This window comes from Xenopus tropicalis, chromosome 7, assembly GCF_000004195.4.
Source record: "Xenopus tropicalis strain Nigerian chromosome 7, UCB_Xtro_10.0, whole genome shotgun sequence".
In the NCBI taxonomy this organism is placed as follows: Eukaryota; Metazoa; Chordata; class Amphibia; order Anura; family Pipidae; genus Xenopus; species Xenopus tropicalis.
Genome location: NC_030683.2, coordinates 53,055,346 through 53,074,771, shown reverse-complemented (window position 1 = coordinate 53,074,771; position 19,426 = coordinate 53,055,346). Strand labels below are relative to the sequence as shown.

Sequence of the window (19,426 nt, the reverse complement as noted above, 5' to 3'; positions counted from 1 at the left end):
TGCCCCGAGGCCAACCCACTTCACCACCCCCCACGCGCTTGCTCGTTCGCAACTCAACCCCCACCCCAACCCCCCCCTCGAGCGCACGCATGCACATTCGCGCGGGCGACAATTTAAACTTCATACGGAGCAGTGGGGAGCGAAACTTCGGCGCGGAAGGGCTGCATGCCGCCCCTGAATTTTTGCCGCCTTAGGCCCGGGCCTTTGTTGCCTCGCCACAAATCCTGGCCTGCCTGTCCAACATCTTAATCAAAAAAGGTTAATGATTTGAAGTTGGTCCTCTCTTTGCTGCTTTAACAGGGAACGTAATCCACTAGTTTTGGGAACATTTTTGTGGCCTTCATTCCATTATTACATAGGAGGTCACTGATGTTAGGCTGATGCCACACCAGGCGTAGGGCTGATTTTTTCGGCAAGCGGAAAAACGATTGTCGAAAATTCAGCCCTACGCCTGCTACTTGTGCCTGCACCCAAGCGTATCCCATTCATTCCGGTGCAGGCACAAGTAGCAGGCGTAGGGCTGAATTTTCGGCAAGCTTGGTGTGGCATCAGCCTTAGGCGATTAGGCCTGCCTCAGATTGGACTCCAATTCATCCCACCTGTGTTCAGTTGGTTTAAAGTTATGGCTCTGTGCTGGTCATTAGTGATGAGTGAATCTGTCGCATTTAGATTGGCAAAAAAAATTGTGAATTAGCAAAAAATTGTGAAGCACATTGAAGTCAGTTGGTGCCTTTTTTTTTTTACCATGCAACTTTTTTTAGCCAGTAAAGTCTCTGGGCATTTGTCCGCGCTGAAACCTGGCAAAAATGTTTGCTCAGCACTGCAGGCGAAGTCAGGTTCCACTCCTGTGTTTCCATACCAGTTTTGTATGAACCTTACTTTGCTCACACAGGTATTATCTTGCTGAAACAGGCAAGGGTTTACTTACAGGATACTGAATTCGTCCAGTGCAGTTATCTATAGGAGCCAGTCTGCTCTTTGCTTTTATTTTCTAACTTTGAGTAGACTGATCAAAGCTGACTGGTGATTGTACACTTTTTTCAACTGCACTGGTGCAATTTAACCGATCCATTAAATCACATTTTATTAATTTTTGTGAGGACAGTAGACACATTGGCTGTAGTTTTTCTTCATATGCAACTAGTGAAGTAAGGTAATGAGATTATTATAAGGTTTGATTCACTCGCAATAATATTTTGTATCCTTATTTAAAGGGGCACTACCACTTTAAATTAAGCTTTAGGGGCACATTTATGAACGCTTAAGCCTTTGGGCTTGAGCATTTGTGTCCCAAAACCACGTGGTTTCTTCATCCGAATAGCCCGATTCGTGCAAATCGGGTTTTTCTTTTCCCCGACCAACAAAATAAAATGCTTAGCACCAAAGACTTCCAGACTTTTTATTTTTTGGTTGGAGAAAGAAACCATGTGAGAGTGTGGGAACTCTTGCATGGTTTTGGGATATGTATGCTCAACCCTGAAGGCTCGAGCGTTCATAAATGCCCCTTAGTGTGATGTAGATAGTGACCCCCATCTTAAATTAGAATAGGAAGCCAATTAATTCAGAAATTATAAAAAAAAAATGAAGATAACTTGAAAACTTGCTAATAATGTGACATTCTATATTATGCTAGACGTTAACTTAAAGGCAATCTTACACGTTTAAATTAATGCTTTAACCATAACCATTAAAATAATGTATTTTACCTTCACAGCAAACAGTATTTTTTTTTATGTACTGCAGACCTCAGGGTTCCCGCCAGCTGGGTTTGGAGGAATGGACCAACAACAGGGGATGTACCCTCAAGCTCCAGGTGGCTACCCAGCACCTCCAGGTGGATATGGAGCACCACCAATGCCTGGGCAACCTCAGGTTCCTTCCTATGGCATGTATCCTCCTCCAGGAGCAGGCCAACAGCCAGGAATGCCTGGGTATAACACAGGATACCCAGCGGCACCTCTGCCAGGCCAACCCATGCCAACACCTGGCCAGCCCCAAATGCCCATGCCTGGACAACCCCCAATGAACTATCCTGGACAGCAGCCTACACCAAGTTATCCTCAAGGCCCAGCAATGAATCCATCTTACCCATCTCCTGGGATGCCACCTTCAACAACCCCTACTGTCATACCTTCATATGGAAAGGTATGATGGCGTTTAATTACATTAGAAAAAGTTTCCACATTTGTATCTAATGAGCTATATTTACTTAAGTATATATCAGGCAAGCATCATTGTAAGTCTACCTTTGTTCAATATGTGTAATACAGCTTTTTATTGTAAAATTATATAATATTTTACAATTATATTTATGTTATAATTAATAGAATAATAGTAGTTTATTCAATATGTTTTCAGTAACTGGTTTTATCTGTGATTATTATTACACTTCATCTGTACTGGCTGACTGAGGTCAGGAATCAATATTTTTTCCTGTCCCATTTGTTCATAACTTTCCTTTAATCTGTAATTGGTTTAGGTAACACGAGGAACCATCACAGATGCAGCAAACTTTGATGCATTGAGAGATGCTGAGGTGCTCAGGAAGGCCATGAAAGGCTTTGGTAAGACACACTGAAAGAAAAAAACTTCATTAATTTGTGGTATTTATGAGAAAGGAATGGCATTTAAAATGCTATTTGCTCTAATGTTTAAAGGAGAAGGAAAGGCTAATAAAGAGTTAATCTCAAGCTGCAGGCATGCCTTCAGTTCTCTCAATAGTGCCCTTAAGTCTCCCCATATTTCACCTGTTCAGATGATCAGAAGCCAAACAGGAAGAAAAAACGCTTAGCTGTGTAAAGAAAGTTCCCATAATGCCTTGCTCCTGCTCCAAGACCCAGACCAGTGTACATGCTCAGTTAGTTAGACTGTGAGGAAGCCTTCTGCTGATTGGCTCAGATCCACATTCCTATGGGGGGGGAGTGAGTTCTTAGCATTCTTGAGGGGGGTGGAGCAGGAGAGGAGAGAGGGGAGAGAGCTGCGTGTCTCTGGTAGAGGAAAACAGACACAACTAATCTTTTGACAAAGAACTTAGTGCAGCATTTCTGTAAGTGCTTATGGCTGCATTTACATAGACCTTTCTGATAAAGTTTACTTAGTTTTTACCTTTCTTTCTCCTTTAAGGCTAATGTCCCATGAAGTGATTAGTTGTCTGTGATAAATGTGTGTTACCGCAGGCGACTAATCTCTCCAAAATGCCTTTCCACCAGCAGCAAAGTGAATCGGCAGTGAAAAGGCATTCGGGCCGCTTTGTTTTTCCGAAGTCATGCAGGGTTTCCTCCTGCAGGCAACTTCATGCAACTTTAGAAAAATGAGGCGGCGTGTATGGCAGATGCTATCTTAAACAAGCATAGAGATCTTCTAGGGCTGTTTACTCCGGTATAGTAAAGCATTTCTCCTTTTAGGGTAAGGCCCCACAAAGCCACAAAAATGTTTTAATTGTCCCTACATTTGTTGGCGGCTATTGGCTGAGTGTGCCTGCACCTGGCCAGATTCAATGCTTCTATATGCAGGCACAATTAGAAGATTTTTCAAGCATACAGGACTGTTGGCTGAGAATCCGCCTTATGGGGCCTTACCATAAATGTATCTTTTAAAAAATAAATGTGTTTAACCACAAACACCATTACAGTAACACTTGGGTCTTTTTTTGTATCTGTCGTATTTTTGGTTTATATTATCATAGTTCCATATCAAATATATGTAGGTTTGTGAATAAATATACTATTTACTTACTATGCTATACATTCTTATAAATCAGGAACTGACGAGCAGGCCATTATTGAATGCCTGGGGAGTAGGTCTAACAAACAAAGGCAACAGATCAGCCTCTCTTTTAAAACTGCTTATGGAAAGGTAAGTAGTGGGCAGGGTCAGAGGTAAATTTAAACCGTGGTTGGCTCAGTGCTGCTTATTTGTTTAATATTGCATTTATTAACATCTGCTATTTGCACATAAGTGAAGGTATTTATAACTTTCTTTATTATTTTAAGTAGTTTCACTTTCTTTATTATTATTAATAGATTATCAGAACTTAATTATCAATTATTTTATGATTTATATTAGCTTTTTCTATATACGTTACCTATTTAAATTTTAAAAATCTGCATTATTTGATTAAAATGGAGTCTATGGGAGACGGGCTTTCCGTAATTCGGAGCTTTCTAGATAACGGGTTTCCGGATAACGGATACCATACCTGTGTGTGGGACTGAAACCCTGGTATTAACCCCCTTCGCATGGTGTGCTATCTTTTAGTTGGACTATATATATAAACAACAACAAGAGATCCTCTGCACTCACCCATTATCAATATATACATTATAGGACATTAAGACATTCTGTGCGTTAAGCTACTAAGAAATGCCCTCCCCCTTAAACAAAATAGGGATTGTTTGTCCATACTTTGCAATATACTTCAAGCTGGCCAACTACGTCAAAGTCATCCCTTCTGGCCAGTCCTACACTGACTTATGCGATTCATTAAGAATTCTACTGTTTCAATATACGTTTAGCAAAGGGATCATGGCAAATTGTGTATGTTACTGCAAATCTCCTGCGTGTAAAATGTTAAATGAACAATATTGTTTGCCTTATATTCTAAACATGCAACTCGTAGCCAGATTTGGCGAAGTTGGTTAAGGGCAGATTCATCGAAGTACAAGTTCGAATCCCGAAATGAGTAAAATTCGGATTAGATACGATAATTTCTGATGATCCAAAATGTCACAAAAATTCATACGAAAAATTGTAATAGTCATGATAATATTGTATTTGCAATCCAAAAGTCACTAAATTTTCGTATCCGAACTATAGTAAACGGCGGAAAAAACCTTTCTGACTTCTTCCTTCTGTGCATGTTTTTGGAAGTCTCCCAGTGCGAAAAAGTTGTGCAAATTAACGAAAAAACAAAAAACAAGAATAAAACGCAGAAAATAAGCACAGTACGAAAACTTAGAAAAAATACAATTTTTTTGTATTTGGAAACAATTGTATTTTGATAAATGTGCCCCTTAGTATTGACAGTCTCAGGAATTTTGTACAGGTGACGATGTCCACTGGGCAATTTGCATTCTGATGCACTAATTCAACATTTTATCTGTTTTTTTTTTTAATTTTTTTATTTTAAATTGATAGGATTTGATAAAAGATTTAAAGTCTGAGCTTTCTGGGAATTTTGAGAAGACAATCCTGGCAATGATGAAAACTCCAACTCTTTATGATGCGCATGAGATACATGAGGCAATTAAGGTTGGTTCTGAAAAAATATGCAAAATATAATCTTTAAAAAAAAAAAAAAAGAGGTTGATTCTGAACCACTCATTAATCATAGAAACAACTATCCACATATTTAATTCACATACTTCATAAATCACCTTGCATAAGGCTGAAAATATTTGTTTTATTTTAAGCGCTGCAATGTGTTTAAAAAACAAAGGAGGGTTCATTTGCTAAGCTGAACACTGTACAAAGTGCAGAAAATGCATTTGCCCGTTTTTTTGCATACTGCGTTTGGTTTGCAAATAGCCACAGGCATCTGCTCTCCATTTCCGAGTACAGGGACCTGCACATCCCCTTACTAAGGACTGTGTTAAACATAGTCTTAACTACTGTATCCTGTACAGGCTATATTAGTTGTCTCTGAAACATAGCTTGCCTATAGCAGAACAGTTGATGTAATGCTGCAAGTGCCAGTGCATAAACATTGGCATCAAAGCTGGTATTTGATTTCTACAGTGTTCATTCAAGGGTTCTGATAAAGACAGGCTGCTACACTATATGGGCAAAAGTTTGTGGACAACCCTTCATATTGGAAATGGCTTTTTAAGGTGCCACCTCATTTATTGCTCCTGACAAAGGTGAAAACAAAGGTCAAAAACATTGAGTTCTTTCCTTGGACTTGCACTCTGGCACCCAGGTTTAAATTTTGTCACAGCACAGATCACATGGCTGTGGCACCCTGGGAAAGGAACAATATGGCTAGCCCCATATGAAATTTCAAAATTGAATATAAAAAAAATCTGTCTTTTTGAAAAATGGATTTCAGTGCAGGATTCTGCTGGAGAACCTCTATTAACTGGTGCGTTTTGAAAAAGACATGTTTTCCCATGACTATATTCCTTTAAAGGAGAAGGAAAGGCTAGTAAAGAGTCTCAAGCTGCAGGCATACCTTCAGTTGTCTCAATAGTCCCCTTAAGTCTCCCCATATTTCACCTGTTCAGATGATCAGAAAAGAAAGTTCCCATAATGCCTCACTCCTGCATAGACACCCAGACCAAGTGTACATGCTCGGTTAGTAAGACTATGAGGAAGGTTCCTGCTGATTGGCTCAAATCCACATTTCTAAGGTGGGGGGAGTGAGTTCTTAGCATTCTTGAGGGAGCGGGGAGCAGGAGAGAGCAGAGAGCAGAATGTCTCTGGCACAGGAATTACAGACGCAAGAAATCTTTTTGTCAGAGAAGTCAGTGCAGCATTTCTGTGAGTGCTTATGGCTATAGTTACATAGACCTTTCTGCTAAAGCTTACTTAGTTTTTACCTTTCTTTCTCCTTTAACTAGCTGGGAATAGCTGCCTTGTATATTGCTTTCACTCTGTGCTGATACCCTACACTACATAATACCAGACCCTGGTTATATGTTGGCATTTTAAATGCAAGAAAACATCTCTTACATGTCCTTGAATTATTCCCAAATACAAAAGGAGCCATACATATGTTGCATAAAAACCAAAAGCGATGGTAGTGTTTGCTCTTTTCTGTTTCTATTGCTAGTATGTTTTGTCTATATATTCAGGAAGCATGCTTCACTACTTTTCAGCATAATTTGCCTTTAGCAGTACATCTTGAAATTGTGTTTACACAGGGAGCTGGCACAGATGAAGAATGTCTCATTGAGATTCTGGCTTCTAGGAGTAATGCTGCAGTACATGAAATCTGTAATGCATACAAAACAGGTATGGCATGGTGCAAAGTGGGAAAAGGGGGGAAATTGCTCCAAAGCGTATAATGTTAACACATGGGTAAAACTTTTGTCTGCAAAAGCTAGATCAGAAATGGTACTGTGACAACAGTGGCTGATAGTAAGCTATTTATGTAATACCAATGTGATGCACTTTTTTAAAGATCCTGGTCTACATGCATTGTCATTGGGAAGCAAATTGGTTAAAAGGGAACTGAAATCAAGTATGACAGTACTTGCAGACAGTGTTATTCTAAGCACAGTTTGATTTAAACTTTTTTCTAAATATTCGTAGTTTAATACAGCTAGTACCATGTTTTTGATTTGGCAGCTGTGATTCAGAGTTTCTAATGGCCCAAGGGATCATTAAACAGCCAGTGTATCTAATGAAACCATACTCTTTATATTGCTGCCTTTGGCCTCTTGGAATACTTGGAGCTATGTGTTCCCCTATGTAAGTGAGTATGTAAATCAGGTCAGATTATTGCTGATAGGACCCACTATTTAGCAAGTAGGGGGCTTAAAAGCAGACTTGGCCTGGAAGCAAGCAGATGAAACACAAAGCAATACAAAAAAACAATATGATCTTATTGAAAAGCTTATCTGCATCTTTCTTTAACTTCTCATTGCAGCCAAGTGTGCTGCTCTTACTATAGAAATCTCCATTTTGAACTGCTATGCCAGTTCTGTGGGTGTGCATTCGAAGATTTGTATAGCAATACTTAAGAGCAGTGCACTCCAGCAGGCACCTGTAGGAGATGGACCATACTGATCTGCCACCAAACCTGCCACTGCACACCTCAGTTGGGCACTGGCGCCTACAAGGACAAGATGCCCTGCCTCCAAGCCTACCAGGGCCAGGGCCCACCGGGATTTCCCTTGGTGTCCCGGTGAGGCAGGCTGATTCTGGTCAAGTGGATATAATCACATCTTCAATTACCAAGGAATTTACACAATGTTTTATGCACATAATGGAACTTTGATGTGACTTCTAGTATCTTTTTATTTTAAAATAGGGGAACATTATTTTTTTAAATACACAAACAGTCGTGACAAAAGTTCCATCGCTGAACTGTTTCGTCACTAAAAATTGTTTATAAGCATAATTTTACAGGTTATTTGTGACTTTTATGTATTTTAGTTGTATAACATAGAACTGTGCTTTTCATGTAGAATATAAGAAAACTTTGGAACAAGCTATTAAAAGTGACACTTCTGGTCACTTCCTACGGCTGCTGGTTTCACTGGCTCAGGTAGGATTTGTGTCTTCTTTCAATTAATTTTGTGTACCGCATTCTTGGGCCAAAGCTCCTTTTGTGTTCCAGGATTTGGGCAGGGTCCTTATTACATCATAACCAGCTTACAGATGTATAGCAATACTGTTGTAATAAGCATCCTCAGTTTTTAAGCACCATCATTTTTTTACATTTTTGCAGCTTCATTGCCACTGCTTCAGGCTTTGGTGTGCATGTCCTCTTAGGCTAGAATCACACAGGGTGTACGGTAAACTTCTCTAGGTCTGCGTTTTGTTTATGGAATAAATAATGACATGCCAAAAACATGCATTTTTGCAACAATATTCGGCACATGTGTCAAATCTGGCCCTTCAGACTGAATCGGCAGCTTATCTGCACATGTATGGGGCCCTCCAACAGGCCTACCTGACTGATATCTGGCCGGAAATCGGGCTAGACCACATTCACTTGTTAAAGCCATCCTTGCCCAGTGGCTCGTATTTTTGTTGTTGTAATCGAATCGTTTGACCCACCTTAGGTGGGCATATCAGGGAAGAGATCCGCCTCAGGGTCAAAAGAAAGCACAGATCTATGGCAGTTTGCAACAGAGTATTCGCCAGAACATCCAGATTGCTACTCTGGGCCAGGCATTGGCAAAGTATATTATATAGTGACAAGCAGTTGGTACTGATGCCTCTACAATGTTTTATTATGAGAAGCAGTTTGTACTGACACAAGAAAACTGTATACGCTGACAGCATGTTTAAATATTTTATATTTTGATTAAATTCAACTTTGGTTGTTTAAAAAATGTCCAAGTCAAGCTGCACTGCATTTTGGCATTCAAGCAAAAGTAAAAGGGCTTTTGTCAAATTGACAAAATGCAGGGAAAACTGCATTTTTTTTTTCCAGATTTTGATAATTACAACCCAAAATATAATTATAATTTGTATTATATGTACTGATCTATGACTGTCTTCTTTGCAGGGAAATCGAGATGAAAGCAACAACGTAGACATGGCATTAGTCCAACGGGATGTGCAGGTGAGTTACAAAGCATTTGTAGTTATGTTAGGGCCAGGATTATGAAACATGGATGAGGTACTGCATCGGATTGAAAATCACTGCATAGATATGTTAACCTGTATAGTGCATGTATATAATTTTTTAACTTTGCTGTATGAGAAATGCTAGATTTGTTGATAAAGTGTTAGAAATATTAATTATGCAGCCCTGTAAAATGTAACACCATTCTCTGAATTTATTTGAGAAAACGTGATTTCTGTAAAGTAGGTAAAAGAGTAATCACAAGCCAGCCATTTTTCTGCTATACATGTTGTTATGTGCAGGAGCTGTATGCTGCTGGAGAGAATCGTCTGGGGACAGACGAGTCCAAATTTAATGCCATCCTATGTACTCGAAGCAGAGCACACCTTAATGCAGGTAACTAACTTTGTAAATATAGCTGTAGTATGCAATTAATTTGATTAATAAAGTGTTGAACTTTTATTTACTTGTCTAAAGATTTTGACCATTGTGTAATATAAAACAAAAAACTACCATGTACACAAAAGTAATCAAGGAAATATAACCTATTTATTTGGTACGAGAAAGTGTAATCAGCTAAATTAATGCATCAAAGGGATAAACCTTCACTTGATTAGAACCTTAAGCGAATGAAGCCCTGTCAAAATTAGCTAATATTGGGCAGATATTGGTCAGAAGAAACAGATCGGCAGCTTTTATCATCTCGTGTAAGGCCACCTTTATAGTAGGAGGGGCCACCGATTCATTATTACACATAAACTAGGAGATCAAATCTTTAAAATGTAGTTTTGCACATGTTCAAATGTGTGATTTTTACACATTTCTCTCCCCAGTATTTTCTGAATACCAGCGAATGTGTAATCGAGACATTGAGAAAAGCATCTGTCGTGAGATGTCTGGGAACCTTGAAAATGGCATGTTGGCAGTGGGTAAGTTACTTACTATCCCATTCAGTTCACACCATCCTCATTTTTTACAAGCCCTTTTTGTGCTACTCTCAGTAGTTTTCTCCTCACTGGCTAATCTAGGCTCAAATATATTTTGCAAAGTATTTGATTCCGGGACAGTTCAAGAAAACTAAACCTGTTTTAATGCATTTTTTATGGTTCCTTATTTTAGCACACAAACAGTATCTTAGTGAAGCTAGGCACCAGCCAACTAGCCAGTATCTCTGCAGTTACAGTAAAGTAAATAAACTATATAAATGACTACCGATTAAGAGCCTTGTAATCACCTGAAAAAAGGGATTTTTAAGAGATTACCTGGGGTCGCCGCATGTAATGTGTTTTATGCTGAAATTCCGACTAATGCAAAGGGGCAGGTGGTGTCAGGCGCTTCATCACCTATGGGAGAGAAGACTTTCCACCAGGTTATGAATCACTCCATGTTTCAGCACCCTAATATGTTATGAAAGACTACATTTATAAAAATGGTGTTTATTTGTATACCTATGTTGGGGGAAAATTGTATGTGTGGATATATAAGATGAAAAATGCTTCACTGGATAAATGACTAGACACTGAGAAACCTGGCTTCTGCATGCAGGTAATGATTCAGTTTAAGCTCTATGTTGACTTGGGAAAAATAACTAACTTGCACTATATTTGAATAAAATGAATAATACATTTTATGTTCCACAAGCCTGTTTATGATTTGTTGGCGTCTTATGGCCACACTCATTTTATTTCAGTTCAATTCAGGTTTAGCTTTTTACCAATGCAAAGTGTCCAAGTCAAGCTGAATTGCATTTTGTAAATAAGTACTGACTGTTTTTAACACTAATGCTCATTGTTTTTTTCTTGGCCTGGTTTTTTTGAAAGCTCTCAGAAGATGTCTGGTAATCCCCAGATCGCTAACTCCACCCAAGCTCCATTTCATAATCTTATAATGAACTAGTGTGTGACATCATTGCAGTGTTTTTCATGCATGTTTTGTGGATGTACTCATCTTATCTGTGTTACTGAATGAGAGTATTTTCCAAGCTCCATACTATGCTTCACTTCCTAATAACCATGTGTGTAGTGATCAGAGTGCAGTGTTTATTTCTTTAGAAATTCTAACCTGCTAATTGGAGATATTTATTCTTTAGCATCTGTGTATAAAGTATTTTAAGATTTATTTTTTTTAATTTAACATGTATTCCAAACAGTGATGTCACTGAATGACAACTCAGATGTCATAATAAAATGTGTTACTGTGCTAAGTATGCACCAAACTTTAAATATGGAAAATATTACATTTTCTTTTATAAAGTTTTGTTATTTATGGGGCACATATGCACATACTTGCTTTGCAGCAAGGAGTATTATGTTTGCTACATTGTTGCATTATAGTTATTAATAGGCAAACATTATTGTTATTTGTTGTGTAAACAACATATTCTGCAATTCTTTACAGAGATAATACATCAGTCACATCAGTGGAACTTACTCTTAAGGTCCCCATACACTATAAGATCCGCTCGCTTGGCGATGGCGCCAAGTGAGCAGATCTTCACCCGATATCCCCACCTACGGGTGGGCGATATCGGGTAGCAAGTAGCTAAAAAAAAAAATAACCTGCCCTGGGGCCAAACGATCGAATTACATTTGCGGCCATGGGGCAGTCGGTTCGAGGACCGCATCAACGAGCCGATGCGGTCCCCGATCCGACTGGATTTTCTAACCTGGCCGATAGAGATCTGGCCAATTTCAGGCCAGATATCGGTCGGCCAGGCCGCTCGGTTCTGCCCATACACGGGCCTATTAGCTGCCGAATCGGTCCAAGGGACCGATATCGGCAGCTACTATCGGCCCGTGTATGGGGACCTTTACTTGTTTGACATATGGCAAAAGTGCTTGTTCCTGTGCCAGAAAAACATTAATTCTGCAAAGACAACCAATCTATTGCTGCTTGCCCCTAGTAATTACCATACTTTGTGGTGGCGATACACCATAAGATTTGCTTGTTTGGTGAACCCAAATTGACAGCTTAAATCTCCCTGTGCCTTTACATTTGGCATCCCACCCCCATTAATTTAACATTTCCTTCTCCTTTAAACCCTGATCTGAAAAAAAAAAAAAAAAAAAGCGGCACTCATAGTGTTAAACAGCTGGTCATTCGTGTTGTTGCAAACATAATAACATTTTCCAGAATAAGCAAGACTACCTTTCTACCTGTGGGATACATGTGAGTATGTATGTACAGTATGAACTGAATAAGCTGTAGTAAAATTCCATACCCTCTGTATTTTACCTATATGTTTTGGTCAGCCTCAAGCTAAACTTTTTCTTCTAAGTCTGAGCATGGTGTGCTTATATGTTTTACTTTTACTGTTTCTTTTAGTAAAATGCCTAAAAAATACTCCTGCCTTCTTCGCTGAGCGTCTCTACAAATCAATGAAGGTATACGTTACCTTAAGGATTAAAAGTTTGTGAAACTATGCATCTGTATTAAATTGATACCCCCACTGTCAACGGGAATCAAGGATTTGGTTATGCCAAATCCCAACAGCGATACAGTTAGATTGTTATATTACTTGACTCTAATTGGTCAGCAGATCATAAGCAGAGTGATGCAAACAAACTCACAAGACAAGTTATTGCTGTCTATAAAATACTAAAAGTTATTTGGAACATTTAGCAGTGGGGAGGCCAAAAGGTCTCTAGACTGGGTTAGGATTATTTATCAGTTCTAACTGTACAAATAAAAGGGCTCATGTATGTCTGCAAGTGCAGTTCAGTCCCCGCACTTTCCCCACAGTTTCACATAAAAACAATTTGATTGCAGGTATGGAGCTTCCATCACCACCTTCCGACCTGGCAGTAGCACCCTTAGCCCCAATTGCTGCAGTTCAGTTGCACTGAAATAATTGGGTGCAGAACACTGGAAATGACTTTCAGTTTGGGTGAATCAAATGCAGTTGCTGTAGTTACAGCACAGTTGCATCAAGAGCATTTCCACTTGCAGTGACACCAGAATTCTGGAAAAAACACATTGTGGGAAAAGAACATGGTGATTGTTCTTAATATTTGCACTTTGCTCTGTGCACTTGCAGTACATATGCTCTAAAGACTTTGACCAACAACACAAGACATTTTAATATTCTAAAGCTGGCCATACACGCACTGATAATATCGTACGAAACCCCGCAGGATGCTGCTGACAACGGTCTGTCTTTGGGGCTGAATCGCCAGAAGGAGGTAGAAATCCTACTTTTTCTACCTCCTTATCTGCCGTTTCAGCCCTGAACGGTTAGTGGCGGGTTGTACGATCTTTCGTGGGACCGATGGTCGCACGAAAGATCTAAAATCGCCGTGTGTGGCCACCTTAAGGTTTCTAATTTATTGTTTACCAAGTTTAATGACTCTTAAATCTTCTCTGCTTTATTCTCTCAGGGTGCTGGCACAAAGGACAAGACTCTGATCCGCATCATGGTGTCCCGTAGTGAGGTAGACTTGTTGGATATCCGTTCAGAATATAAAAGAATGTATGGAAGATCCCTTTACACAGATATCACGGTAAGGCAGAAGATAGTAGGGATAAACACACTGCAGAAGTAGAGAAGTAGTGACTGAGTTTTTATTGTCACTGTAAGGGCAATGATGCTTCAGGAGATTAGTCACCCACTACCATGGGCGACTAATCTTCAAATGCGGGAAACTCCGAGCTACTTCGGAAAGTAGACGCATATATTTTCCCACCAGCAATTTACATTTTAGCTGGTGGGAAGGAAATGGGATGTTTCATCGCCTGTGGAAGCCAAGATTTATCGCAGGAGACAAAATGTCCTCTGTGTCTTTGCCCTAGCACTTTTAGGGAAAAGGCTTTGTGACTCTGATTCACCCAGAAAATGGAGATTCCTACATTTTCAGGACATAGCCAGCCAAGTTCCTTAAGCCTTATAGAAGCAAGAGACATCAAAGCAAGAGGGAAATTGTTTATATTTATATTATCATGGCAGTCATCAATGTGAGTCTATAAAAACTTTAGGCTTCATATTGTTATAAGGCAAGTGGCACACAGGGCTGTTGTTTGCTTTTTTTTGTGCCTGCATTTTCTTTGATTGTCTCCCCCTTAAAAGTGTATTGACAGGCATTGTGTTAGCCTGTGAGCACACACACAGAGTGGATATTGCACAAAAATGTGTGTAAAGTAAAGTATGCATTTTTTGTGACTTTGAAACATCCATATTCCAAGATGCTATTTTTTCACGGCAGTATAAACCTTAAAGCAGAAGTAAAGTTGTAATCACTGGGGGTGCAAAACTTGCAGCAATCACAATGGGCATGCAGGCACTCGGGAATCTCCACAGGGGTCAAGAAGTTTAGCAGTAGAAAGACTTTATTCAGAATTACATTAAAGCATCTGCATAGACCTTACACATTTCATGCCCTAGGGGCACTTAATCATGGGCCCATGATTAAGTGCGCTTAGGGCTTAGGAGATGTTTTAATGTAATTTTGAATAAAGCCTTTCAACTGTTAAACTTCTATTTTATGCACCCTATGCTGAGGGGTCTGGGGCTGGTGTACCTGGACCACCACTTCGACTTGGTGAGTGATTTGTTAACTGTTGGTCTTTTTGTGCCTTTATTTTTCGCTTTGTGCTTACCTGATACCCCAGGCTGGTGCTACTGTAATAACAAAACTGTCCAGGCTGGGGTACTTCTATGCAAGCACCAAAGAGCAATCTTCTTTTTTCTCTGCACCGGGTGCTCATTCACAGTAGAGTGAAAAGCTGAACTTTAAGCAAAAAGCTAGCTTTTTTAACTCAAATGTGCAAAGATTGGTTCAAAAATGCTTACTCATACTTTTTATGCCAAAATCTGCTCGGTGTCTGCACACAGTGCCTTTAAGTGCATGTTGTTAAGAAAAAGTAGTTGTCCAAGATACAAACTTTAAATGTAATAGTCACCATTTATTTCACTGGTCACCGTACCCCTATGTCTGCAAAAATCATTTAAATGTTATCTAATATTGATGTATGCAGCTTAGTTAGGATCAAGTGCAAGGTACTGTTTTATTATTACACATAAAAAGGAAATCATTTTTAAAAATTAATATAATTTGTATAAAATTGACTCTATGGGACATGGCCTTCCTATAATTTGTAGCTTTCTGAATATCAGGTGTCTGGATAAGGAATTTCATACCAACAAACATATTAAATTAAATTATGAAGCTATATATTCTTGTAAATATGTCTCCTATAGATGCTTAAGCAATTTATTACCCAGAGCAACTGGGGCAACTGTTATTTTAAAAGGGTAACTTTCATGAATGGGGGTGGGTATATTTTTAACAGAAGAGATATATATATATTGAACTATTTACCTTGCACCCGAAATTGAAGTGGAGTGCCATCCTTGGTTTTGTGTATATATATTTTATGACTTTTTTTTTCCCCCCTTCTCACAGGGAGACACGTCTGGTGACTACAGGAAGATTCTGCTGAAACTCTGTGGGGGAAATGACTAAATATTTGTTAACTCTCTTTTACAATCCTTGTTCTTTTTTGTTTTAACTGGGGAATATCAGTGGGTGTATTGACAGTCAGTCAGAATTTAGATTTTTATGGGCATACAACTCCATTCTGGGCTACAGTATAATCCTATGCAATATCGCTGTAGCTAGTCCAGAGTGTAAAATAAAGTGGTTGCAATTCTATTTGCCTAGGGGCTCAGAAACTATGCCAGTAAATTCCACTAGATTTTTCATGTATGTGAACATACATGTACAACTATGAAGTTGGCAAGCGGTGATGTGATGTGGTACCCAATACATTTACAGGGTGAGGAATGGGCTGATTAGTTGCATGAAGTGAACTTGTTAAGAAAAGTGGGGTGCCACTGCAGGAAACTTCAGGAAAGAGTAGGAATTACAAATTTACTGACAATAACATTGCTGGTAAATTTTTAATGTCACCGCTGCCCTATCAGGTGATTTTACAGGCTAGGCCTGTATGTAAAGCACTGCTAGTCAGAAACCCTAGTAGCATAGTGTACAATTCTCATATTATGTCAAACATGGTGTCATTTTACACCACTTTTCATGCCAACTGTTGCTGAATTTGTCTCATTGACTTCAGTGGGTTACATGAGGTCCAGACTAGTGCAAAGCAATTGTTATTTTATAAAGGCAATTAGCTTTTTGTAATGGATTATTTCTGTAATCCAGATGCATGCTGTTTGTTCACGTCTAACAACTGTGCTTAATAAATACACCATTTGTTTTACACAAACTTCAATACATAAAGTTTTTTACACATCTTTATTGATATATATTTATATATCTCCCTATATGTTGCATATAATTCACTTTTTGTACAGCACTGGACAAAATATGTTTATTTTTAAATAGTTCTTTATATAAAGTAAAAAATGAAGTTCCAATATGGTATTTATAGTAGTACAGGTATAGGACCCGTTATCCAGAATGCTCGGGACCAAGGGTATTCCAGATAAGGGGTCTTTACGTAATTTGGATTCCCATACCTTAAGTCTACTAAAAAATCAATAAAACATTAATTAAACCCAATGGGGTTGTTTTGCCTCCAATAAGGAGTATTTCTATCTTAGTTGGGATCAATTAAAAGTTACTGTGTTATTACTACAGAGAAAAAGGAAATCAGTTTTAGAATTCTGAATTATTTGAATAAAATGGAGTCTATGGGAGACGGGCTTTCCATAATTCGGAGCTTTCTGGATAACGGGTTTCTGGATAAGGGATCCCATACCTGTTGTAAAGGACAGATTAATCAAACCCTAAGATGCAAATTGTATTTGGGCTTGTTAAAAAAATCAGTTTCCTCTGGCAGATTGAATTTTAATTCTATTTATCTTTATTATTTTTATTACCTTTCTCACTGATGTTTTTTTTCTGTCATGATTTTGATGGTGTTTTTTATTTCTAAATGACACTGTTAACATAGCAAATAATTCACTCTGCCATTTAAAAAATTATTCTTGAACAAATGTATTTGGTGTGTGGGCAGCCATCTCAGGTCACTCAGGTTCCTGAGTCTGAGCTTTCAGAAAGAGCCAGCGCTACTCATTAAAACTGCTTTCAGATAACCTACTGTATTGTTTCTCCTACTCCCAGATTTTTTGCTGTTGAGTGCTATTCTGATATCTACCACTTACCACAATACAGGTGTCAGGGAGCCGCTGTCTTGCTACCTTTCTATTGTTCTGCTGATCGGCTGCTAGAGGGAAAGGGAGGGGGTAATATGACTCCCAACTTGCAGTGCAGCAGTAAAGTGTGACTGAAGTTTATCAGAGAATAAGTCCCATGTGGAATTTCAAAATTAAATATAAAAAAATCTGCAATGGATTTCAATACAGGATTCTGCTGGAGAAGCTCTAATAATATGTTTAAAAAAAATCATGTTTTTCCATCACAGTATTTCTGAAACCTTCTGAGATCTTCTGAGAGCTGAAACCTTCTGAGATCTTTTCAGACCAACATTGTATGTTTAAGGGCTCTGGCACATGGGGAGATTAGTCGCCCGAGACAAATCTCCCTTTTCGCGGGTGACTAATCTCCCCGAATTGCCATCCCACCGGCGAAAATGTAAATTGCCGGTGGGATGGCATACGCGGCACCGCAATTTCAACAAAATCGCAAAAGTTTCCTCTCAAGAGGGGATTATAGACAGATAGGGGATGTTTTCCATGAAAAGGATCAGTGCACCAGAGGCCACCCCTTTAGATTAGAGGAACGGAGCTTCCATTTGAAGCAGCATAAGTGGTTTTTCACAGTGAGAGCAGTGAGGTTGTGGAATGCCCTTCCTAGTAAAGTTGTAATAACAGATTCTGTTAATGCCTTGTAAACTAGCGGGATCCAGGACAGACACTTTCTTGGCTTTAAGGCAGTTTATTTACACAGGGGTGCCCATTTCAGCGTACAAAACAAATCATAAAAATAAATCCTGCCCTCTGGGCGGTACCTTCACACATTATATTAGTTCCCTTACTAACCTGGGCCCCTTGTGGACTACCAGTGGGAAAACACAAATGTTGGGGTCACCCCTGTACTCACAACACTTCTGGGGGATTAGCTCAGCCTCCTGGTTTTCCTTTCAGCTTCTTAGATCCTCAGTCTCTTGGCAGCTTTCTCAATTCTGGGCTCCCTCTGCCTCTGGCAGTGGCAGGCAGCACCCCCAGCCCCTCTGGGAGTCCTAACACAGAGAGGTATCCTTCCTGCTCTGTGACCTGCTCTGAGAGACTGTCTCGCACCTTTCTATACCATTAAATACCTTTTCCACAGGACAGCCTTCCTGTGGAAAGTAAGCTCCAATAGGTGAGCTGGACTACTGGAATGGATCGCCTGATCCGTTTGTTCCTTCCAGAACCCTATAGCTTTCAGGGCCAGACAGCACAACCTTTTAAACAGAGCAAACCTTCTCCGTTTATCATCCTCTCCCTTAAAGATCACATCTCCCACTATGGAGAACTTGAAGGGAAAACTCACCTTTTCTCTCATTTGTTGGGCCATTCTACCACAGCCTTTAAGAGGGACCTGGATGATTTCTTGAACAAGCATAGTATCCAAGGCTATTGTGATACTGAAATCTACAATTATGGGCTTATTTATCAATTTTTGATTGTGTTAGTTTGTGAATTCGAGTTTGTCTTTCTAAATTGAATAAACTCGCAAATCGAATGGTCGGTTATTTGCAAAATGGTCGGTTATTCAAACAAAACTTCTTTGAATAAAAAACTCTAATATCTCTTTTATCACTTTTAGATGGTAAATTTTTACATCCATGTTTTCGGGTTTTTTTACACTTAATAAATACCAGACATTCGAGTTTTCGAACCAAAACTCGAATTTGACTTTTTTAAGCACCAAAAAACTTTTTTTTCAACCCAACTTAACTATGTATGCTATTTAGAATTTTGCCTTAAAAGTAAGTTGCCCAATGCTTTACATTTACCTATCTCAGCGTTTTTCAACCACTGTTCCGCGGCACACTAGTGTGCCGTGAGATGTTGCCTGGTGTGCCGTAGGTGCGGTCCCCTCTGGGACACCTTCCACTTCCTGGCTCCCTGATGCCCTGAAATCGTCACTGCCTGTGACGTCATCCGGCATTGGATCCAGGAGGGCGGAGCAACCAGAGAGGAGAGGCAGCACTATCCTGCCCTGGCACAACCCGACCGGGGGGAGCAACTGCCCAGGCCCTGCCCCGACAGACCAGATCCACCAG

General features: G+C 39.4%; 1 protein-coding gene across 7 annotated transcripts in view; it reads left to right on the top strand.

The window, feature by feature from the left end:
• The window catches only part of anxa11 (annexin A11), a 36,670-nt gene extending 20,203 nt beyond the window's left edge, over window positions 1–16,467 (top strand). For 3 of the 7 annotated variants that reach the window (XM_012966371.3, XM_012966372.3, XM_012966373.3), the window contains 12 exons: window positions 1,744–2,145; window positions 2,480–2,564; window positions 3,761–3,855; window positions 5,137–5,250; window positions 6,861–6,951; window positions 8,130–8,209; window positions 9,179–9,235; window positions 9,541–9,634; window positions 10,072–10,167; window positions 12,563–12,621; window positions 13,615–13,737; window positions 15,637–16,467. In XM_012966371.3, coding sequence (XP_012821825.1) covers window positions 1,744–2,145; window positions 2,480–2,564; window positions 3,761–3,855; window positions 5,137–5,250; window positions 6,861–6,951; window positions 8,130–8,209; window positions 9,179–9,235; window positions 9,541–9,634; window positions 10,072–10,167; window positions 12,563–12,621; window positions 13,615–13,737; window positions 15,637–15,696 — 1,356 coding nt within the window. In that variant the 3' untranslated portion in view covers window positions 15,697–16,467. 7 annotated transcript variants of the gene reach the window in all.
• The last annotated feature ends 2,959 nt before the right edge of the window (window positions 16,468–19,426 follow it).